Source organism: Saccopteryx leptura, chromosome 4 (assembly GCF_036850995.1).
Source record: "Saccopteryx leptura isolate mSacLep1 chromosome 4, mSacLep1_pri_phased_curated, whole genome shotgun sequence".
Classification (NCBI taxonomy): domain Eukaryota; kingdom Metazoa; phylum Chordata; class Mammalia; order Chiroptera; family Emballonuridae; genus Saccopteryx; species Saccopteryx leptura.
In genome coordinates this window covers 118,396,215-118,421,268 of record NC_089506.1, presented here as the reverse complement: position 1 = coordinate 118,421,268, position 25,054 = coordinate 118,396,215, and the positions used below count along the sequence as shown (strand labels likewise).

The 25,054-nt window shown below is 40.6% G+C and overlaps 1 protein-coding gene and 1 non-coding gene across 2 annotated transcripts in view; both read left to right on the top strand.

Annotated features, from left to right (window-relative positions):
• The first annotated feature begins 4,312 nt into the window (after positions 1–4,312).
• LOC136402965 (centriole and centriolar satellite protein OFD1-like) overlaps positions 4,313–25,054 on the top strand; it is a 96,896-nt gene continuing 76,154 nt past the window's right edge. Inside the window, exons 1-7 of the mRNA XM_066381081.1 lie at positions 4,313–4,574; positions 8,868–9,068; positions 18,465–18,533; positions 18,621–18,651; positions 22,132–22,239; positions 23,588–23,724; positions 24,208–24,381. Of these exons, the coding sequence (XP_066237178.1) occupies positions 4,482–4,574; positions 8,868–9,068; positions 18,465–18,533; positions 18,621–18,651; positions 22,132–22,239; positions 23,588–23,724; positions 24,208–24,381 (813 nt within the window). The 5' untranslated portion in view covers positions 4,313–4,481. The remainder of the gene's footprint in view (positions 4,575–8,867; positions 9,069–18,464; positions 18,534–18,620; positions 18,652–22,131; positions 22,240–23,587; positions 23,725–24,207; positions 24,382–25,054) is intronic.
• Positions 16,494–16,634, top strand: LOC136404696 (small nucleolar RNA SNORA8). The gene has a single exon (XR_010751406.1). It is a non-coding gene; the product is annotated as a small nucleolar RNA SNORA8 (small nucleolar RNA).

Genomic DNA, 25,054 nt, shown 5'->3' with positions numbered 1-25,054 from the left:
AGATCCTGCACAAGAATGTTTGTCTCCATGGCTGCTGCTTCTGGTTCTCCCCTCCTGCGGGTAGAATCCTGTTCAACTTTCAGAATGCTAAGTAAATGTTCTAAAGACCAAAGAGCTGGGGGGGGGGGGGGGGAGAGCAGGAGAGGGTCAGAGAAGAGGAAATATTTGATTTAAAATACTTCTGGGCAGCAGCTTGGCTAATGAAGACTGTTCTTTGAAATAGAAAACAATGTATCATAAAGATGGTCAAGGCCCATTGACCCATTTGTTTCATTTAAATGACAGAGTTTATTTCCCTATTTCTATGAAATGTCTTATTAAATTTGAGTTGAGCTCTTAATCTCCTTAAAAGTTTGAATATTTAAGCCTGTGGATTCACCCAAACGGTGGACTTGGCTTTGTAAGTGGGAAGTACTACTCCCTTTTCAGAATATTCAATATTGTGGAAATAAGGGAACAAATTATGTGAATTAATTGTACTTTTAAACACAAAGTAAATAAGTACTTGTGGAAACTGTCTGCTTGGTGTTGTAAGGTAATCCTCGGTGATTTTACAAACCAGTTGGTGGATGGGTAGTGCTGAATGAGAGACCAGAATAGTACCTTTATATATTCTTTTAAGATTACAACACATTTTCATGTATGTCTCATTTCACCCTTCTAACTATGAAGAAGGCCCATGTATACTTGCCCTACATTGCTGGTGGAGAAACGGAGAATTAAAGATCTGGAAGGATTGTGTGACACAGCTGCTGGGCAGAAGAGGCTGACAAGAGGTGATAGATATGCCAAATTCAGTTCTTCTGGTGCTTTTTTTTTTTCTTTCATTTTTCTGAAGCTGGAAACAGGGAGAGACAGTCAGACAGACTCCCGCATGCGCCCGACCGGGATCCACCCGGCATGCCCACCATGGGGTGATGCTCTGCCCATCCTGGGCTTTGCCATGTTGCGACCAGAGCCACTCTAGCGCCTGAGGCAGAGGTCACAGAGCCATCCCCAGCGCCCGGGCCATCGTTACTCCAATGGAGCCTTGGCTGCGGGAGGGGAAGAGAGAGACAGAGAGGAAAGCGTGGCGGAGGGGTGGAGAAGCAAATGGGCGCTTCTCCTGTGTGCCCTGGCCGGGAATCGAACCCGGGTCCTCCGCATGCTAGGCCGACGCTCTACCGCTGAGCCAACCGGCCAGGGCTCTTCTGGTGCTTTAAAAATAACCTCTTGAGAATGTAGCTTATACAGTGTGTTCGTAAAGTCATGGTGCACTTTTGACCGGTCACAGGAAGAGCAACAAAAGACAATAGAAATGTGAAATCTGCACCAAATAAAAGGAAAACTCTCCCAGTTTCATACCTATTCAGTGCAGTTCGATGTGGGCTCACGCACAGGTTTTTTAGGGCTCCTTAGGTAGCTATCCCGTATTGCCTCTACAGACTCGTCACTGACTGATGGCCTACCAAAACGGGGTTTCTCCACCAAACTGCGGGTTTCCTTCAACTGCTTATCCCAACGAGTAATGTTATTCCTATGTGGTGGCGTTTCGTTATAAATGCGCTGATATTCACGTTGCACTTTGGTCACGGATTCGAATTTAGTGAGCTACAGAACACATTGAACTTTCCTCGTTACCATCTACATCTCGACTGGCATGGCCTTGGGCTGCTCCGCTGTATACACGATGTTACATCATCATCTGCGCGTGTGTACATGCTGCCACATTATCCTACAGAAACTGGGAGGGCTTTCCTTTTATTTGATGCAGATTTCACATTTCTATCGTCTTTTGTTGCTTTCCTGTGACCGGTCAAAAGTGTACCATGACTTTATGGACACACTGTATTTTATAGTTTCTCCATGAAGTAGGCCTATCTTAACTTATTCCAGTCTTGATTATTTCCACTAAAAATTATTGTACATACTCAGAAGCAACATTTACCTCTCCACCCTATATTTCTAAATTTGTTTCGATGAATAAAAATAAAAGTAGAAGTCATGAAATAGAATGAATTTACCAGGTAAATGAGTTGATATATTTTAACAATCTGGTCTGGTGACTTGAAATTGAAGCCGAGAATGCCCTGGACAGAGGGGACTTTTGGAGAAGGTGGAAAGAGGGCAGGTAAGGTAATGAGGATCAAAACACAGGACTATGAAAAGGAGTGTCAAGTCAGAAGAGTTGAAAAATAGAGTTCATGAGTACAGAATTTACCTTTTTATGTTAACATGAGAGTTGAAATTTCATTTCAATTAGTTTTAAACTTTTTGGGGGAGGATTCAATAAAGTGATACAAGACACCTCGGTTTCAGCATTTGGTATTAAGTTTCCATGGAAACAAGGTTACAACACCAAATACAAAGTATAAGCACATTGAAGGTTTGCTTTTAATGTCTTTATTTTGAAATTTTTTACATCAGTTTCTTTGGAAACTAAGAAATATCTGTTTAGATGTAAAACATTTCAGTTTTTCTACAATAGAGAATTGAATTATTTGGTTACTTACACAAAATCATAGAACTGATGTTCTGAAACAGAAGAACATGATTTTTCTCATGCTATTTTAAAGGGATATTCCTAAGAACCTAGTACAGATTTCAGATAGACTTAAAAGAATTTTTCTACTACCTTTCTTTGTCTAACAGTATATCTAATATAATAGATTCTGGTATCAGTAACACAAAGAGAAGACAAGACACTAAGTGTCTGTTATCCAGTTTTATTATTACTCATCAACTTTTCGTACAGCTTCTTATGTTCTGACCTTACAAGCTTAGCTAATTTGCTGGCTCAAGGTGCTCTCTCACGTGACACTTCTTCCCCTCCCTGAGAAGTGAGTAGGGAAGGAATTGGCAATATTATGTGGAAAAACCTCTGAGCAACAGATCTTTCCTCTTTCCAGTAGCTATTTTAAATCCTCTTTTTCTTTCTTTTCCTTTTTTTTGTATGACAGTATTAATAAACATTTGATGTAAAAGATTTAGAAATCCAGAAAAGTCATTCATTTATGCTAATAACATTTGGAACTTTTATTGATCTTTTGGTGTTGATTCTTCCTGAAACTTTTGTACTCATCTAACCATAACATTTAGTTATTCTGCAAAAATGAGGTTATTCTTTATATGCTTCTTTTAGCTTTTTGTTATGGAGAAAAGTAAGGACGTAAAGCACCTGGAACTGTGCTTAGCACCTAGAAAGCGCTCCAGGAAGTGTCTCCATGCAGCTGCATGGAGTTTTACTACATGCTTTTAGTAACTGTTCAGTGCACCATCAAATGGTTGGAGCATCATTTGTTCCCCCACCCTTTGTGGTTGGCCGTCTTTTAAAGTGAAACCACACATAATCTCATTATGCTTTATTCTTGGAACACAGATATAAAAAAAATGGATGTGTTGTACTTCCCTACGCAATTCAGACGGTATACTTTCTTATAACTTAATCAGGATGTCATTTTCCAATTAAGGAATTTTAACATTAAATGTTCTTATCCCAAATTAAAGTCACCTTTGTTTTTTCACTGGCTATCAGAATTCCTTTTAGGTTTCTGTGGTTCTTGTGCCTTTAATTCTGAATACTTCTCTAAGATTTGAAAGTAATGCTGATCTTAGATGACCAGATCAAAAGATACCATTAGGCCCTGGCCGGTTGGCTCAGTGGTAGAGCATCGGCCTGGCGTGCAGAAGTCCCGGGTTGGATTCCCGGCCAGGGCACACAGGAGAGGCGCCCATCTGCTTCTCCACCCCTCCCCCTCTCCTTCCTCTCTGTCTCTCTCTTCCCCTCCCGCAGCCAAGGCTCCATTGGAGCAAAGATGGCCCGGGCACTGGGGATGGCTCCTTGGCCTCTGCCCCAGGCGCTAGAGTGGCTCTGGTCGCAACAAAGCGACGCCCCCTGGTGGGCAGAGCATCGCCCCTGGTGGGGGTGCCGGGTGGATCCCGGTCGGGTGCATCCGGGAGTCTGTCTGACTGTCTCTCCCCGTTTCTAGCTTCAGAAAAATACAAAAAAAAAAAAAAAGAGAGAGAGAACCCGGAAGAAGGAAGTGCGTGCCTCGGCCGGACTTCCTAGGTAAGAGTGGACCGCGGAGCGATAGGTCTCCTACCTCTTCGTTTCTCTCGGCTCTGTGGTCTGAGTTTGGCTCTGAGGGCGGGGTCCCTGCTGGCCCCCGCCTCAGGGTGGGCGGGTCCCTGCTGGGCCCGCCTCCGGGTGGGCGGGGTCCTGTTGGTCCCCGCCTCCGGGTGGGCGGGGTCCTGTTGGTCCCCGCCTCCGGGTGGGCGGGGTCCTGTTGGTCCCCGCCTCCGGGTGGGCGGGGCTGGCTGCCAGGCAGCCAACGCCTGAGGGCAGAGCCAGGTGGTCCCACGCGCTCTCCTCAGAAACGGAAAGAGAGAATTCTGTTTGCTTTCGTTAGGGCACGGCTTCCCCCGAGCCCAGTCGCTGGCTTGTTTCCGCAGTACCCATTCCCTCTGCCTGCCTGCTGACCCGAAACCTCTTCCAGTCCAACATGTACCCCAAATGTGACATGTTAATTCAGGATGAACTACGGAAAAGGCTGTACCAGACGTTTAAGGACCGCGGTATTCTGGACAGGCTCAAGGTATCAGTTTTAGGCATGTCTGTTATATGACTTTTACAAAGTGTAACCTGTAGCAATAAGTACACGTTTACATCCATCCAGGTCTTGGGTTTTGAAAGTAGTACGTAGGAGACACAGATTATGTTAGTGACCGACATTTTCATGTTTTGTATAGCTAGTTATCCTGGAACAATAGTCTCAACGGTTTTCAAGTTAGGTTTATTGAAGTGACATTAAGATGGGAGGAGTAACTTTATGAAATGAACACATTTTAATAAGGTTAAGCTGTTTTGTGAAGCTGGTTTATAGGTTCCTGAACTAATAAGTGGTTTTGTAATAATCAGTTTGCGTGAACGACATTGACACCATATGTAAAGTATTAAGTGTATTGCTTACTGTAGAATAGTTTAGGGAATGAGAACTTTCTTTAAAACATTTTGAAAGGTATGTATGTATATTTTACTTGGGCAGCATATACTTATTAGAATGAATTAACAGCAAGGAGTAGGATTACCTCAATCGTGTTCCCGTTATATACATTTCAGAAGTGTATTTTACACTTAAATTGGAAATTAAGGAAAAATGAGCTTGTATTTTTTCTTCTCCCTCCCCCATTGTTTTTGTAACTCAAAAAAACCCCCCACTTCAGACTCATATGAAAAATACAGAAAAACAGGAAGGAGAAGTCGGTTGTGATACAATCACTAATTGGCATAATGGGGTGTGTATTCTTTCTAGTTACTATTACATGGTGAGCATTTTCCTGTGTCCTTCAAAGTTTCTTGAAATCCTCCTTTTCAGTGGCACCAGGCTCATTTTTGTATGTGTGTGCAATTTATGTGGCAATCACCACATAATTGGGGCAGCAAATATGTATTAGTATACTTTATATATATAAATTAACAGCAAGGAATAGGATTAGTTCAAATATGTTTTTATTATTATTGATATATATGTATATATTTTAGAAGTATATTTTACACTTAGAATGTTGAATAGGTTATATTCAGGTTTAGACCTCCTTCAGTTACATTTCTCATTTTTCCCTAGAATAGAGTAAGTGGTTTCATGTGCCTGAATGACTCTTTATCCTGGACAATTGGATCAAAGGGCATGAGCATTTCTTTTAAAGGCTCTTCACCTCTGGTTCTAGAAAGATTGTAATAGTATCTATTCCACCGGCAGTTTGACAATGCTTGTCTCACTCCAATAGTACTGTCACGATGTTGTAAAAACCAATCTAAGATTGAAAATCTCTTATTTTAGTATTTATTCCTTTGATTATTAATGAGGTTGCACGTATTTTCTGGCCATTTACATGTTTTGCAAGAATTGGTAGTTCATGTCTCTTGCTTATTTGGGGGGGGGTATTAATGTTTTCTTATTAATATATAAAAACTTTGAATAGAAACAATCCTTTTTCCATTTTTATGGCAATACTTTATCTCAGTGTTCAATTTTAATTTGGCTCTAAAAATATTGGTGTTGTATTTTTATATCGTTAAATCTATTGATTTTTTTTGGCTAGTTAGTCTCAGTACATTTTTCTCTACTAAGAGCATGAATATTCACTTTTAAGTTTTTTAAAAGGCTTCAGATTTTGTAGTTAACACTTGATTCCACCTGGAATTAATTCTAGTGTATAATGCATTAGTAAGCTTTCCAATGTGTAATGGTCCTTGCATTCCTGAGCATGGCGGGTTTTCTTTTTATTTTTCTGTTTTTCTGGGTTAGTTCTGATCGCGTTTCACATGCTGTCTGTAGTCACAGTTGATATTGACTTACCCTGTTTGCACTATCCCTGTTGGGCTCCGGTATGGGGATTTTGCTACCCTTGTTCACCACAGTTGCAGTGTATCCTTGGGAGAAACTGTCCTGTTTGCAGCTGGTGGTGTTGCTGAAATCCAGCTTGGTCAATGGCAGGGCAGAATTTCACTCTCTGAGCTAGTTTTTACTTTCTCAGTTAGTTTTTGCTTTCAGTTCAAGGGCTGTGGCCTGGGTGAGTTCTAATTTTTAAAATTGATTGAATTTTTAGTTGCCTAATTCTATTTGGATGTTTGATAAGAATTTTTATTTATGGTTAAGTACAAAGTTGGAACATTTATCAAATCTTTTTCATATTGGAGTCTACTCAGTCCATTTCTGGGGAGATGTGCTGAGGATCCCAAGTCTCTTCTCCCACTTCCCCTCCCCCCACATTAATTGTATGTATTTTTGTCATTGGAAAGTTAATTCTGAGTGGGTTTCCCTCTTTACATTGGCTGCTTTAAGATGGCATGCTTTTTGTATTTGTCAAGATGGGAGTTTTTAATGTCATTTCATTTTTTTCTACTCTTATTTTCCTTTCAACCTACTTAGAGCATTCAATTAAATTCTATCCTATTTCAGTACTTGTCTATAAGACACCTGGAATCACTTTTATCAATTAAGGTGGATCTAAATAAATTACTTCTTTAGCATGTTACAAATCTAATTAACCCTTTGAGTAGTACAAACATTCATGTACGTCCTCGTGCCTCCTGACCATCCAGCGAGCATGAAAAAAACTCACTACTCAAAGCATTAAACTACCTCTAAATTTTATTGGTGGAGAATGCTGTAGTTTCTCTCGTTTTATTATTTCTGTTACTGAACTGGATTAGATGAGGCAGAGCATGCATATTCTTCTCAGTGTCAATGTCTTTCGTATTATAAGATTGTCAATGTATAAGTCCTGTTCTGTACTGGTAGTTACACACTGTTCTTCGCTGTAGCTGAAGGCTGAAGACAGAAGTCTAGCAACTCCCTTTGTTTCTTGCTTGTATTCTGTTAATATGAATCTATTATATGTTATTCAGTGTTGAACCCCATGGATATGGCAATGTACTCTTAAGCTCAGCCCAATTATATATTTTCAGATTATATGCAAAATTGCAAAATAGATTAGAAAAAATACCCAGTAGTTCAATGAATTTAGAAATTTATTTATCTATTTATTTTTTATTTTATTTTTATTTTTTTACAGAGACAGAGTCAGAGAGAGGGATAGATAGGGACAGACAGGAACGGAGAGAGTTGAGAAGCATCAATCATTTGTTTTTCGTTGCGACACCTTAGTTGTTAATTGATTGCTTTCTCTTATGTGCCTTGACGGAGGGTGGGGGGTGGGGGGGGCTACAGCAGACCGAGTAACCCCTTGCTCGAGCCAGCGACCTTGGGTCCAAGCTGGTAAGCTTTGCTCAAACCAGATGAGCCCACGCTCAAGCTGGTGACCTCGGGGTCTCAAACATGGGTCCTCCGCATCCCAGTCTGACGTTCTATCCACTGTGCCACTGCCTGGTCAGGCATTCTTCTTCTTTTTTTTTTTTGAAGACAGAGAGAGGGACAGATAGGGACAGGCAGATAGGAAAGGAGACAGATGAGAAGCATCAATTCTTCGTTGCGGCACTTTAGTTGTTCACTGATTACTTTCTCATATGTGCCTTCACTGGGGTCCTACAGCCGAGCCAGTGACCCCTTGATTGAGCCAGCGACCATGGGCTCAAGCCAGTGACCATGGGGTCATGTCTATGATCCCACGCTCAAGCCAGCAACCTTGGGGTTTTGAACCTAAGTCCTCAGCATCAAAGGCCGATGCTCCAACCACTGCGCCGCTGCCTGATCAGGCTGGAGATTTTCTTAAAATACTAGTTATTAGCTTTAAAAAATTGCCCACCTTGAACCTAAATTTTCTTACTTATAAAATGTGAGAAAATTACTGTATTTCACAGTGTCTTTAGATGTAAACAGTGTATATATATTATATATACTATAATATATATGGAAGGTTCTTCTTTGGGTTTACTGATTTCTCTTCTAGTTAGTTTCGTTTACTGTTATTCTGGGTTTACTGTTATTTCCTTTCAGGGAACCCAATTTTATATTCACAACTATGCCCAATAACCTGATTTCACCCAGGATTGTTTCATATCCTCCAACAATCCACAGAGGTGGTGAAGCTGCAGAATTTTAATTTCTATTGATATCCTGATCAAGAGCTGCTGAAACAGACTCATAGAGAAGACAAGTTAGAGATTGCATGTGTTCTGGCTATCCTAGCAAGTCACTTGGAAGCTGTTGAAAGCAGGCTTCTTTTCCCAGAACCCATGGGCTGCTTGTCTCACAGGGTGAGACAGAGTGTGCGGCAAGGAAGTTCCTGACTTCTGACCATGGAGCTAGAAGCGGGAAATAAAATGGAGAGTTCTAATTCATGTGGCCATCTGTGTCTCTGCAGTGCAACAACCCGCTGAAGGTTTGCTCCCTCCTGTTTCTTTTCTGTTTTTGTTTGTGACCTAGGCACAGCTGAGGAAGCAGCTCATTCAAGAACTGATGCGCCCTGCCCTGAGCGGAAAAGTGCAGCCCCAGTCCATGGCAGTGCAAGGGAATGCCCTCTTGACAGGGGCTTCTAACTGTCTTGTGGCAGACCACTTACAGAGATGTGGCTACGAGTACTCACTCTCGGTGTTCTTTTCTGAAAGTGGCTTAGCAGAGGACAAGGTAAAGTTTTTCCTTCCTTATTCTGAGTTTTCTACTAACAGCCTTTCTCCTCAGATGACTGTAAAGTTCTTCATAGTAGCTGAGTGCTACTTGGCGGGCCTGGTCCGTTTCTCAGTCATCTTTAAAGCTACGTCATGGAATTGTTATTTAATGCAGCAAAGCAGTACTCATTTTGATATTTTATCAATTCCTTGGCATCTCGATTATTAGTCTTTTGTTAAATTGGGATGTGTAGAATCGTGCAGTGTTTCAGATCTCGAGTTGATGTTATGATCCCTGTAGTCGACTAAATTCAACATAAACTGCCATTTATGTTGAATTTCTGTTGTGAGCTCAGCCCTGGGCTAGTCACTCTGCAGGTATGTGTGTGGCCCAGGTGAGAAATCAGAGTCTGGAGAGACAGGGGTGATTGCTAGAGGCCACAGGATTTCTAGATCTCTAAAATGTGGTCTTTTAACAATGCCACAGGCTCTGTCTGTAGATACTGCTCTTCTTTGTGAGGTATACATTATTTTTTAAAAAATCTGTGGTCTACTTAAATATTAAAACATGTTTTATCACTTTTCTAGTTATTTGAACTGTATTCCTCCACCATTGCCATTGAACATATTAGTGACACATTATTTTAAAGGCAGATACAGCAAACTTTCTCTGTATTTCTAAAAATAGACTTAATTTTTTGGAGCAGTTTAGGTTCGCAGCGAAACTGAGCAAAAGGGAGAGTTCCCGCATGCTCCCTGCCCCCACACGTGTGCAGACCCCCTTGTCAACATTTTCACAATTAATGAGCCTTCACGGTGGCATCAGTTTCATCTGAAATCCAGTCGACGTTAGGGTGCACTCCTTGTGTTATCCGTGTTTTTACTCTGTCTTATCCAGAATTGTCTAAAGTTTCATATTCAGAAGTTTTAAGAAAACATGAACAGTGTTAATACTTAAAAAATGTAAAACCTAAATATACTGTATTTATTCATTAATGACCAAACTACATATTAACATTAGAGGAATTCTTTTTTGGTCCATCAGTCTCTCAGGTTCTAATTATATTTCATAATTTTGCTTATTGCATGCGTAACAGTCAGTTATATTATTATTAGAGCAGTAATTAATCTAGTTCACACACTTCAAAGTTTTTACTACTAAAAAATGCCATGCATGGCCCTGGCCAGTTTCTCAGTGTAGAGTGTGGGCCTGGCATATGGATGTCCTGGGTTGGATTCCGGGTCAGGGCATGCAGAAGTGACTGTCTTCTTCTCTACCTTCCCCCCTTCTTTATTTCTTTCTCTCTCTCTCTGTCTATCTATCTCTATCTCTTATCTCTATCCCCCTCTTTACCTCCGGCAGCCATGGCTCCATTGGAGCAAGTTGGCCCTGGACACTGAGGATGGCTCCATGGCCTCCGCCTCAGGCGCTAAAAAAAAAAAAAAAAAAAAAAAAGCCTCTGTTGCTGAGAAATGGAGCAACTGCCCCAGATGGGCAGAGCATCACCCCTAGAGGGTTTGCCGGGTGGATTTTGTGGGGGCACACGTGGGAGTCTGTCTCTCTGCCTTCCTTTTTCTCACTGAAAAAAAAAAAACACCATGCAGAATATTTTCTTTAAAGGAAAACCAAAAGAAAATAAATCGTCTCATTGTTCTCATGATAGATATAGTAAATGATACGTACTGTACTGGAAATGTATGTTAAGAATAGCTACTCAGGGAGTGACATCAGAGAAATGGCGCTGTAAGGAGTGATACCGATAAATCTCCCCAAAAATTCAACAATATCTTCAACCAGAGACAGAAAAATCTATCCTTGGAGCCTCCAGAAGTTCCACACTAAACGCGAAGGCAGAGGCACCAGCAACCCCGTAGCTGGATCATTAGGCTACTAATTGAGGAAGGAAAGACTAGGAGAGAGGCTCCGGGAAAACGGACTCTCTCAGCCCTGGCCGGTTGGCTCAGCAGTAGAGCGTTGGCCTGGCGTGCAGGGGACCCGGGTTCGATTCCTGGCCAGGGAACATAGGAGAAGCGCCCATTTGCTTCTCCACCCCCTCCCCCTCCTTCCTCTCTGTCTCTCTCTTCCCCTCCCGCAGCCAAGGCTCCATTGGAGCAAAGATGGCCCGGGCGCTGGGGATGGCTCCTTGGCCTCCGCCCCAGGCACTAGAGTGGCTCTGGTCGCGGCAGAGCGACGCCCCGGAGGGGCAGAGCATCGCCCCCTGGTGGGCAGAGCGTCGCCCCTGGTGGGCGTGCCGGGTGGATCCCGGTCGGGCGCATGCGGGAGTCTGTCTGACTGTCTCTCCCTGTTTCCAGCTTCAGAAAAAACAAAACAAAACAAAAAAACCCCCCAAAAACGGACTCTCTCATTGTCGGAGCCTGCAAATGCTAATGAGCCTCAACTGCCAACGAGACTGAAGCCCAATATATGACATCACCATAGAGACTTATCAACTGCAAACCTCTACCTAAACGTACCACAGGGGCAGTACCCGGGGTACAGAGTCACCGACCAGTAAGAGGGAGAGAAAAGAAAAAGCAAGAAGATAACCTCTCAAAATCAAGAATAATCCACAGACTTTATAACCTATCCCATTTTATTATATTTGTTCGTTTCTCTTATCTTCTTGTCTTGATTATTTTTTTCCTCTTCCAATTTGGTCGTTTAATTCTCTGCCGGTCTTCCTCTCTCCTCTCCTTGAACTACACTACCCATAAGTGTTACATCTCCCATTATCTTTCCTTTCTTCTTCCTTTCTCTCTATCAGGGTTGTACTCCAAAACCCTTAACTCTCTCTCTCTCTCTCTCCTTTTAATTCTTTTTTCTTCTTTTTGTGTTTTCCTCTTTCTTTTTTTTTTCCTTCCTCTATATTAGTTTCTTCTTTTCTCCTTTACTTTTCCTCTCATTCAATCCTCAAATCACGAAAAAATTATTTTATCTGGGACTCAAATTTTTATTTGTGGCGCTTTCGGAGTTTTTTACTTCGCTTTTTTAACTCACTAGCAGTGCTCCCAACTCTGGCTCTCCATTTTATCTAGTTCTTGCTCCACTAAATACAATAGTAATTTTTAAATATTTTGCCCTTTTTCCTGTTTCCCTCTTATTCCTCTCATCATATCTCTTAGTCAGCCATCACCTAAAAGCAAATCATTTTATTCTTGACCCAAATTTTTTCCTTTTTTGCATTTTGTGGGTCCATACCCCCTTTTTTGCCCCTTTATCACTTCTCCCCAACTCAGGCCCTCCATTATAGGTAGTTTTTGTTCTATTTAGCACAATATAATTCACAGTTCACCACAAGATTTTCTCAAGAAGGAGGGGAGAGGAGAGGAGAGGAGAGGAGAGGAAAAAAAGGGGGGGGGTAATTTTTTTTTATTTTCATTTTTTTTAACTTTCTATTCTTCATTAATTCTCATTAATACTATCAAAAAAACTACCCTCAGATGTCATTAAGGAAAAGGAAATCGAATATCATGGATACAAAAGACAGAGAGGTAGCACAGATAGATGAGGAAAATCTATAGAGAAAAAATTTAATATGTTGGAAACCTTGGAGCTAAATGACAGAGAATTTAAAATAGAAATCCTAAAAATACTCAGAGATATACAAGAAAACACAGAAAGGCAATTTAGGGAGCTCAGAAAACAACTCAGTGAACACAAAGAATATATTACCAAGGAAATTGAAACTATAAAAACAAATTAAACAGATGAAAAACTCAATTCACAAGCTGAAAAACGAGGTAACAAGCTTAGCTAATAGAACAGGCCAGATAGAAGGTAGGATTAGTGAAATAGAAGACAAGCAACTTGAGGCACAACAGAGAGAAGAAGAAAGAGACTAAAAATTTAAAAAAATGAAAAAGCCCTACAGGAATTGTCTGACACCATCAAAAAGAATAACATAAGAATAATAGGTATATCAGAGGGAGAAGAGAGAGAAAATGGAATGGAGAACATATTCAAACAAATAATAGATGAGAACTTCCCAAGCCTGTGGAAAGAACTAAAACCTCAAATTCAAGAAGCAAACAGAACTCCAAGTTTTCTTAACCCCAACAAACCTACTCCAAGGCACATCATAATGAAATTGGCACAAACCAACGACAAAGAAAAAGTTCTCAAGGCAGCCAGGGAAAAGAATACAACATATAAAGAAAGGCCCATTAGATTATCATCAGATTTCTCAACAGAAACTCTACAAGCTAGAAGAGAGTGGACCACAATATTTAAAGTCCTGAAAGAGAGGAACTTTCAGCCATGAGTACTATACCCATCAAAGCTATCCTTCAAATACAAAGGAGAAATAAAAACATTCACAGATACAGAAAAGATGAGGGAATTTATCATCAGAAAACCCCCACTCCAGGAATTACTAAAGGGGTTTTCCAACCAGATACAAAGAACAAAACAAAACAAAACCACAAGTAAAAGTTCCACCAAGAACACAATAAAACCAAATTTAAACTGTGACAACAAAAAAGGGGGGAGGGGGAGGGCGGAGATTAACAGTAGCAAAGGAAGATGGAGTGCAAAAGTACTCACAAGATAGTGCATTACAATGAACAGGGTAGGAACCTTTTTCATTACTTAATGATAACTACCATAGAAAAAACCACCACAGAAGCACATGTTTTTAAAAAGGTAGCAAAAGAGGAAAGATGTATGGAATACAACCAAACAAAAACAAAAGATAGAAAAAAGAAAGAGAAGAATCAAACAAGACACAAAACAGAAAGCAATGTATAAAATGGCAATAGGGAACTCACAAGTGTCAATAATTACACTAAATGTAAATGGATTAAACTCACCAATAAAAAGGCACAGAGTAGCAGAATGGATTAAAAAAGAAAATTCAACTGTATGCTGCCTACAAGAAACTCATCTAAGCAACAACGATAAAAACAAATTCAAAGTGAAAGGCTGGAAAACAATACTCCAAGCAAATAACATCCAAAAAAAAGCAGGCATAGCAATACTCATATCTGATAATGCTGACCTACAAGACAGCAAAAGTACTCAAAGACAAAAATGGTCATTTCATAGTGATTAAGGGGACGCTGAATCAAGAAGACATAACAATTCTTAATATATATGCACCAAACCAAGGAGCACCAAAATATATAGGACAGCTACTTACTGACCTTAAAACAAAAACTGACAGAAATACAATCTTACTTGGAGACCTCAATACACCGCCAACGGCCCTAGATTGGTCATCCAACAGAGAATCAATAAAGATATATTGGCCTTAAACAAAACACTAGATCACCTGGATATGATAGACATCTACAGGACATTTCATCCCAAAGTGACAGAGTATACATTTTTCTCCAGTGTACATGGATCATTCTCAAGAATTGACCATATGCTGGGCCACAAAAACAACATTAGCAAATTCAGAAAAATCGAAGTTGTACCAAGCATATTTTCTGATCATAAAGCCTTGAAACTAGAATTCAACTGCAAAAAAGAGGAAAAAAAACCCCACAAAAATGTGGAAACTAAACAACATACTTTTAAAAAATGAATGGGTCAAAGAAGAAATAAGCGCAGAGATCAAAATATATATACAGATAAATGAAAATGACGATACGACATATCAGAATCTATGGGGTGCAGCAAAAGCAGTGATAAGAGGGAAGTTCATATCACTTCAGGCCTATATGAACAAACAAGAGAGAGCCCAAGTGAACCACTTAACTTCACACCTTAAGGAACTAGAAAAAGAAGAACAAAGACAACCCAAAACTAGCCAAAGAAAGGAGATAATAAAAATCAGAGCAGAAATAAATGAAATAAAGAACAGAAAAACTGTAGAAAATATTAATAGAACAAGGAGCTGGTTCTTTGAAAAGATCAACAAAATTGACAACCCCCTGGCAAGACTTACCAAGGAAAAAAGAGAAAGAACTCATATAAACAAAATCCAAAATGAAGGAGGAGAAGTCACCACAGACACCGTAGATATACAAAGAATTATTGTAGACTACTATGAAAAACTTTATGCCACTAAATTCAACAACCTAGAAGAAATGGATAAATTCCTAGAACAATACAACCTTCCTAGACTGAATCAAGAAGAAGCAGAAAGCCTAAACAGACCAATTAATAGGCAAGAAATAGAAAAAACTATTAAAAACCTCCCCAAAAATAAAAGTCCAGGCCCAGACGGTTATACTAGCGAATTCTATCAAACATTCAAAGAAGACTTGGTTCCTATTCTACTCAAAGTCTTCCAAAAAGTTGAAGAAGAAGCAATACTTCCAAACACATTTTATGAGGCCAACATAACCCTCATACCGAAACAGGACTAGAACAGCACAAAAAAAGAAGACTACAGACCAATATCTCTAATGAATACAGATGCTAAAATACTAAACAAAATACTATCAAATCGAATACAACAACATATTAAAAAAATAATACATCATGATCAAGTGGGATTCATCCCAGAATCTCAAGGATGATTCAACATACGTAAAACAATTAACATAATACACCATATCAACAAAACAAAGAACAAAAAACACATGATCTTATCAATAGATGCAGAAAAGGCATTCGATAAAATACAACACAATTTTATGTTTAAGACTCTCAACAAAATGGGTATAGAAGAAAAATATGTCAATATGACAAAGTCCATATATGATAAACCATCAGCTAACATCATATTAAATGGCACAAAACTGAAGGCTTTCCCCCTTAAAACAGAAACAAGACAGGGTTGTCCACTCTCTCCACTCTTATTTAATGTGGTGCTAGAGGTTCTAGCCAGAGCAATCAGGCAAGACAAAGAAATAAAAGGCATCCATATCGGAAAAGAAGAAGTAAAGGTATCACTTTTTGCAGATGATATGATCCTATACATCGAAAACCCCAAAGAATCCACAAAAAGACTACTAGAAACAATAAGCCAATACAGTAAGGTCGCAGGATACAAAATTAACATACAGAAGTCAATAGCCTTTCTATATGCCAACAATGAAACAACTGAGAAGGAACTCAAAAGAATAATCCCCTTCACGATTGCAACAAAAAAAATAAAATACTTAGGAATAAACATAACAAAGAATGTAAAGGACTTATATAATGAAAACTATAAACCATTGTTAAGGGAAATCGAAAAAGATATAATGAGATGGAAGAATATACCTTGTTCTTGGCTAGGAAGAATAAATATAATCAAGATGGCTATATTACCCAAAGCAATATACAAATTTAATGCAATTCCCATCAAACTTCCAATGATGTTTTTTAAAGAAATAGAGCAAAAAATCATCAGATTTATATGGAACTATAAAAAACCCCGAATAGCCAAAGCAATCCTAAAGAAAAAGAATGAAGCTGGGGGCATTACAATACCTGACTTCAAACTATATTATAGAGCCATGGCAATCAAAACAGCATGGTATTAGCAGAAAAGTAGACATTCAGACCAATGGAACAGAATAGAAAATCCAGAAATAAAACCACATATATATTCCTGCTGGGTGTTCAAAGCACAGTGCAATAGAAATTCAGTATCTGGCATCGTTGGTTTTCTTGGTGCATGCTAAACCTGATATTTCTATTGATACAGTATTAAAAAAACACATCACATATATATGGTCAAAAAAATTTTGATAAAGGGGCCAACAACGCACAATGGAGAAAAGAAAGCCTCTTCAACAAATGGTGCTGGGAAAACTGGAAAGCCACATGCAAAAGAATGAAACTCGACTACAGTTTGTCTGCTTGTACTAAAATTAATTCATAATGGATCAAAGACCTAAATACAAGACCTGAAACAATAAAGTACATAGAAGAAGACATAGGTTCAAAACTCATGGACCTTGATTTTAAAGAGCATTTTATGAATTTGACTCCAAAGGCAAGGGAAGTGAAGGCAAAAATAAATGAATGGGACTACATCAGACTAAGAAGTTTTTGCTCAGCGAGAGAAACTGACAACAAAATAAACAGACAGCCAACTAAATGGGAAATGATATTTTCAAACAACAGCTCAGATAAGGGCCTAATATCCAAAATATACAAAGAACTCATAACACTCAACAACAAACAAACAAACAATCCAATAAGAAAATGGGAAGAGGACATGAACAGACACTTCTCTCAGGAAGAAATTCAAATGGCCAACAGATATATGAAAAGATGCTCATCTTCATTAGTTATTAGAGAAATGCAAATCAAAACTGCAATGAGATACCACCTCACACCTGTTAGATTAGCTATTATTAACAAGACAGGTAATAGCAAATGTTGGAGAGGCTGTGGAGAAAAAGGAACCCTCATTCACTGTTGGTGGGAATGTAAAGTAGTACAACCATTACGGAAGAAAGTATGGTGGTTCCTCAAGAAACTGAAAATAGAACTACCTTATGACCCAGCAATCCCTCTACTGGGTATATACCCCCAAAACTCAGAAACATTGATACATATAGACACATGCAGCCCCATGTTCATTGCAGCATTGTTCACAGTGTCCAAGACATGGAAACAACCAAAAAGCCCTTCAATAGAAGACTGGATAAAGAAGATGTGGCACATATACACTATGGAATACTACTCAGCCATAAGAAATGATGACATCGGATCATTTACAAGAAAATGGTGGAATCTTGATAACATTATACGAAGTGAAATAAGTAAATTAGAAAAAACCAAGAACTGCATGATTCCATACATAGATGGGACATAAAAACGAGACTAAGAGACATTGATAAGAGTGTGGTGGTTACAGGGGGGGGGGGGGAGGAAAAGGTAGAGGGGGAGGGGCACAAAGAAAACTAGATAGAAGGTGACGGAGGACAATCTGACTTTGGGTGATGGGTATGCAACATAATTGATTGACAAGATAACCTGGACATGTTTTCTTTGAACATATGTACCCCAATTTATTGATGTCACCCTAGTAAAATTAATAAATAAATAAAACAAAAAAGAAAAAAGAGAATAGCTATTTTCCATATACTTTAATCATTCCTATTTGTAAAGACAGTAAGAATTTACTTTATTTACATTTTGAAGCAATAGTCCTTTAAAATAATTAATTGCAATAGAAAGACCCTGGAATTGACTCATGTATTCATTGGTTCATTTGTAATTGGAGTGCTGGTCATCCATAAGGCATTAAACCATTTCCTTCATTTCTGTTAGGCATATCATCTTCATTGTGAAGTATTTGGAGGTTAATTACATGATCAAGAAAAATATTTTATGTATTTGACCTCAATATATTTATTTTAATTTATTTAATAGAATAAGGAAGAGCTTCAATTTTTTATTAGCACAGTTATAATTTTATTTTTATTTAATGTGAAGATAATTCTTAGTCTTATATTTAGAAACATCCTAATTCCTCATTTAAACACTGATGTAATGTCTGCTTAATTAATCTTTTTTTTCCTTAAGGTATTTATGATGCAGGATCTATTACAACACATTAAAGTCAAACCTGACTCCACTCTCTACAAGTCACTGGTAGGATTACTGAGTTTTTATAACCTGCTTTGGTTTGTTAATTATACCTGAATAGTCAAATAAAAATAAAATATTTTCTTTTAACAGATTTCAGGATTTGATAAAGAAAACCAAACAGGTAGGAGTCTTCATCTTTGTAGAGATATGGTAACATTTTTACACACCGCTGGCAGTGCTGGGCAAGCGGTGTGTATTTTTCCTATAAAAGTATGAAACTAATTTTTAGGAAGAAGAACAGGGAATCTGGTTTGAATTATGATTTTTTTTTTTTTACTGACAATACCTGGCCTTTTAAATAAACAGAACAGTTCATCTGTTGTTTTGACAACTGTAGATCATTTCCTTCAAACGTCAATTTTTAATGGCTTTATATACTTAAGAAATTTGCAGACAGTATTAGTAGCCCCACAAATGGATTGAAAGTTTCTACAAGGTTGAAATCACACACAAAAAACAACTAACTTAGGCTAAGTATCTTTAGATCCTAGATACTGGTTTACAGAGTATTGTATTGATACTTGTTTAAAGAATTAAATATCTGTTCAGTGATATGTTATAGGTCTTTAGTCTGAAGTATTTATATTGGCCTGACAAATTAATTTTGGCCTTGATAATCGCCTTTGTAGACTCCATAGCTGCTATGAGACAGTATCAGTCTTTGCCTCCAGTTTCTGGCACTGAGCTCCTAAAACCCTTGTGACTTCCTCGGTGATAGGAGTGTCTTCTGTTCTAATGGAGCAATCTGGGTGGGCTCCCAGATGGTCCTGGGTGTCTCCTGGGTGAGGGCTGGTCACTGGAAAGACCAAGCCAGGATTAGAAACTTGGACTTTTCACTCCACATCCGCATTCCCTTGAGAAGGGAGAAGGACTAACAGTGGAGTCCATGATTGATTAGACCTAAGTGATGAAGTCTCCATAAAATCCCCAAAGCTGAGGTTTGCAGAGCCCCTGAGTTGAACACCTGGCAGTGCTGGGCAAGCAGTGTGTCCAGCTGGAGTGTAGAGGCTCCAAGCCCTTCCATACAGCATTTCACCGGGGCGTAGGGGCTCCGTGCCCTTCCATACACCATCTCACCGGGGCGTAGGGGCTCCGTGCTCTTCCATACACCATTTCACCGGGGCGTAGAGGCTCCGTGCCCTTCCATCACCATTTCACCGGGGCATAAAGGCTCCGTGCCCTTCCATACACCTTTTCACCGGGGCGTAGGGGCTCCGTGCCCTTCCATACACCTTTTCACTGTACGTGTTGTTTCTATCTGGATGTTCACCTGGCTCCTTCAGCATATTCTTAAACAAAGTGGTAGCGCTAAGTTCACATTTGCCTGCGTGGGTCTGAGCCCATCACCGGTGGCATCTGATTCTACCTCCGGACAGACCATATCGGAATTGAGTTACATTGTAGATACCCAGAGGGGTCACACAGAGTTGCTTGGCGTGTCCCACACATTTGGTGACCGGGCATGACCGAGTGCTGTGCTATATGTCGTGTTCTCTGTAAAAGGAAAGGAGACTCGCAGGAAAGAGAGACCTAGCAGGGAAGAGCTGGGTTTTTCCCTCTATAGAAAGGACGAAACTGAGTTTTGTTCCTCCACAACTGCTGTGACAGGGAAAGCATGGGCTAGGCTGACAATGGACTTTGTTGTGTGAGCATAAGCTGCGAAGTTGCCTGTGAGGCATAATTATTCTTGAGGTCTTTTACAACAGTCTGCAACATTATGTAGTACTACTTGAACGTTGTGCATGCCTGGATCTTGTCCGTTGTCATTGCTCCTGCCCCCGCCAGGACATTTATTCAGAACTTACCATTCAACAAACGTTGGAGTATCTATTCCCTGGCAACCATTAGTGTGTGACTTAGTTGCCTGGTCTCTTGGGAGTAATGTTAGAAGAGATAAGGAAAGAGGATCACAGGACATCTAGACTGCCTGCCAAGCAGGGCATGCCTGTGGGACTTCAGTACGGTAAGTGATGCTAGATAGAGACTTATTCTAAGCCAGTTCCATCCGGTGTACTTCTCTGTGATAGTGGGAATGACTGTGTCTCTGCTGTCTGATATGGTAGCCACTAGCCAATGTGGCTGTTGAGCATTTGAAAGATGGCTGGTGTGACTGAAGAACTGAAATTATAATTTAAATTCAAACACCTACGTGTGAATAGCGGTTATCATATTGAACAGCACAAGTCTAAGGTATATAGCAGGTGTCTGTAGCTTAACTATTGTTTCAGAAAGAAATTAAGGCTTTAAAGGGATAATAAGAAATAGTCCACTTATTATCGGTATTTATAGTTATCTTTAAAAATAGCTTTTTGCTTTTACATACTCTCTTTTTAAATATTTCTGGTTCAGAAAGACAGCTAGCTGGCTAACAGCTTCTCCCGGCTTCACCCAGCATCCTAGTAAAACTTCTGAAACTCAGAAAAACTAGGAGGAGCAGACATGTCAGACATCCTAATGGCAAAGTTTGGATAGAACTTTTTGCTAGCAGTAAAATAGCCACTGTGAAAATGCAGAGATTTTAAAAATTGGTGGCTTCCAATGAAGAGACTGAGATGGTCAGAAAGCATGTAGGGAGATATTTTGCACCGAAATGCTGTCTGTTCCGGGACAGGGACTTCAGTCTTATCTTCCATGTCTGTGCCCCACCGGGGTATTTTGAATGCACGTAACTGATCAGTTTTTCTCCTGCTGACGGAGCCTGCTGATTTTCCCACTCCCTTGTCGACACTTAAAGGATGATCAGAGTTTTCATCTTTGCACTCGTATTAGGAAAAGCGGATTTCTCTGTCGTAGTATGTATTTGCGTCTATTTATTATTGTTTGTTATTGAACATTAAATTTTTCCTATAAACTCTTTTTATGCACTTTTTAAATTTTCTTACTGATTTGTAAGAGTTCTTTGATATGAAAATTAATACTGTGTCCATTTTGTAGCAGATTTCTTTTCCCATGTATCAATTGTCTTTTTTTTTTTTTATTTCTCTGAAGCTGGAAACGGGGAGAGACAGTCAGACAGACTCCCACATGCGCCTGACCGGGATCCACCCGGCACGCCCACCAGGGGCGACGCTCTGCCCACCAGGGGGCGATGCTCTGCCCCTCTGGGGCATCGCTCCACCACGACCAGAGCCACTCTAGCGCCTGGGGCAGAGGCCAAGGAGCCATCCCCAGCGCCTGGGCCATCTTTGCTCCAATGGAGCCTCGGCTGCGGGAGGGGAAGAGAGAGACAGAGAGGAAGGAGGGGATGGGGGTGGAGAAGCAAATGGGCACTTCTCCTATGTGCCCTGGCTAGGAATCGAACCCGGGTCCCCCAGCACGCCAGGCCGACGCTCTACCACTGAGCCAACCGGCTAGGGCCTCATTTGTCTTTTGACTTTATTTTATACCATATACAAGTTCTTAATTTTATGTTGTTAAATATTTCTATTTACCACTTCTAGATTTTTGTGTCATGCTTAGAAAGGATTTCCCTCAGAAATTATTCTTAAAAGATACGTAGTGTAAGAAAGGATAATGTTATAAAATCAAACTTTATAAACAGTGAGCAATGTTTGAATGAAAGAAAGTTGTGAGACAAAACTGTATACATTGTGTTTTTTAGGTTTTCTCCTGAAGTTTCTAAGAGAAGTAGCAGAATATCATCGTGATAAAGAAACTTGTGACGTGGACACCCAGACAAGTCTGATGTTTCCTAGCAAAGACTCTCTTGGTAATTGTAGGCGTCTTTCATAAATTTAAGTCTTGCCGCTTCTCTTCTGAGTGGAGGAGATGACCTGCTTTACCGTGTTACATGTGTGTCCCTAGTCAGGGAGGGATTTCAGACAGCATGCCCGTTTCCTCTGCTGTCACTGCTGGAAAGAACCAGCCCTGCTCTCCAGTGCTGCCCCTCCCTCCACGACCACCAGGGCGACACTGTCTAAAATCCGTGGGGATGCAAAGGCCCACATTCTTGTTGGTTGGGTTGAACCTTCCACCGGGAGGCTCTTCCTGTATCTGATTTTACTTTATTTCATAGCTACTAGCGTGGGCAGATCCTATACTATTTGCATGCTAGAGAATATTCTAGAGACATCAGTGGCTCGTGGCTTCATTTTATAGTAGAGAAGGTAGAGGTAGCCCGAGGAAGGAAACCCCTTGCAAACCCCCAGTCCGGGAGGCCCTGGTTCTGCATCCAGGTTCTGTGGGCTGACCCAGAGCCTGTGCCACCGTGCGGCCTTTCTGCAGTGCCACTCTGCCCTGTAGTTGTGTGCTCCGGAGGGAAGGGAAACAGCCGGCTCACGTGCTGTGATGAATCCATTTCTGGGCCTTTCCTTACTCTTAAGGAGCACAGTGCCTTTAACTTGTAAAACAGTAAAAGTTCAGTTACCTTACTCGACTTCTGTCAGCCGTTTTCTCCTGTACATACTCTTCAGTGGCATTGGTGTTCACACGACTGGGCTGCTACTCCCGGTCTGGGTGTGCACTCAGCTATGTGGTTGCTTCCTGCGCACGTTCGGCTCGAGGGCCGCGGGTCGCTGCAGAGGGCACTGCAATGAGACAGTCAGCAGCCCTGCCTTTAGTCCCAGTTATGCCTTTATGTAGTTGCTTAGCCCTCTGGGAGTCGCTTACACTCTGGGCATCCGTGTCCTTTGTCAAATGGAAGACTTGAAACTCAAGGTCTTTAATTTATTTGAAGGTCAGTGTTTTGAACACATGACTCAACTTTCACTAAAGACCAATAAAAGAACTCGCTGCTTTGGCGGTTCAAGACTGGAAAGAGATGCCGGTGTTTTCTGATTTAAACTTTGATTTCTCTTTCCCTGACATTTTATGATGAAAATTCTCAAACATTCAAAACAATAGAAAGTTTTACAGTGAACACTTATACACCTAGATATCCTCTATCACTTATCTGTCCATTTATCTTAATTTTTAAAAATTACTTTACAGTAAACTGCAGACATCCGTGCACACTCTTCTAAATATGCTCTTTGCTTTTGAACAGGCCTCTGGCCTCTTGTTCACTGACAACATTCCTCTATCCTCATTCCCTCTTTATTTTTTTTCCTTTTTAATAGCCAAGAAGCTGCAGGTTATTGATGATCAGTTTGCAGGTGCTTATCCTCCTCATCCGAAGTTAGCATCTTTAGAAATGAAGCTAAATGAATATAAGAGAAAAATAAAACAGCAGCTTCAGGCAGAAATGCATGAAAAGGTAAGTTTAGGCCTGGCCTCTGGTCCGCCAGTGGATAAAGCGTCGACCTGGAACACTGAGGTTGCTGCTTTGAAACCCTGGGCTTGCCTGGTCAAGGCACATATGGGAGTTGATGCTTCCTGCTCCTCCCCCTTCTCTCTCTCTCTCTACTCTCTAAAATGAATTAAAAATACATTTAAATGATACTGTTAACAAAAATGACATTTTGCATGTCTTTTCATTCTTAATCTTAGGTATATAGGAAAATATCTAGAATCTATTAATGAACGTGATACTGCCTTTATGTGCGTGTTGTTTTCCTTTCCACTTGATGACATTTCTTTTTGCCTTTTGAGTGAATCCTGCAGGTACAGTGAATGAGACAAAACTAAAGATGAATTTAACTATTTAGAGCACAAATGTTAAACCTAAACAATGGAGAACTTGTTACTATTTTTTTAGTATCGTTATTGGCATTAACAATTATTTGTGATCACTTGGCAGTTGAAGCATTTTAAAGAGAGTGAAATAGAAAAAATTAAAATGGAAGAGAAGAGAAAGTCTGAGAAGGAATTAGCACAGTTCCGGAACGATGTGGAAAGAACTTGTCAAGCAAAATCTGAAGCCCTCCTTTCTCGGGAAAAGATGTCCCTTGAGAGAATTCAAAGTCACCAGGAGGTAATATTTTAAAGTCACTGACTGGGTGGCTCTTTCCTGCTGCTGTTAGGAGATTGGCTCACAGTGCCGAAGTGAGGCAGGGCCACCTCGTTGCTGGAACAGTCGATGGTGCCAGGTCCTAGAGGAGTAAGAGGAACTGTGGGCAAGAGCACACGAGCAAGACTCAGCCTCGAAAAACCTAGCAGATTTCCTTCCTCAGGTTTGCCGGAAGGGAAAATGGGTAGGAATGGCCACGTCAGGAGTGGAAGGAGTGGAAGTCACTCTGAGTGAGTGGCGGATGTGAGGTTAGGCAGCAAGCTTGAGGAGAGGACCAGGGCTAGGAAGTTGCTGCCCGGGGGCAGGGAAGAGCAGCTCAGAAGCAGACAGGGCAGCTGAACTGTTTTGGGGGCCCTGCTGCGGCGAGCAGCTTGGAGGTGAAGTAGACCAAACCAAGTTCTGTGGGTGACTGTTCTGTTGTAGCTCTCGGGAGGGCTTGGAAGGCCAGCGAGGTCCGAAGGTAGGGGTATTTGGAGAATGTAGCCTTACAGAGCTAGCTGAATTGATGTGAGTTGAGAAAGGCAGCCTGTTTAGTTGAAGACTCGGGTTCGGCACGATGGTGAGGGGACCCGGAGGACAGGGTGGGTGGCTACTCATCTAGGGAGGAGGGTGCGCTCCGGGGCAGTCTCGCAGACAC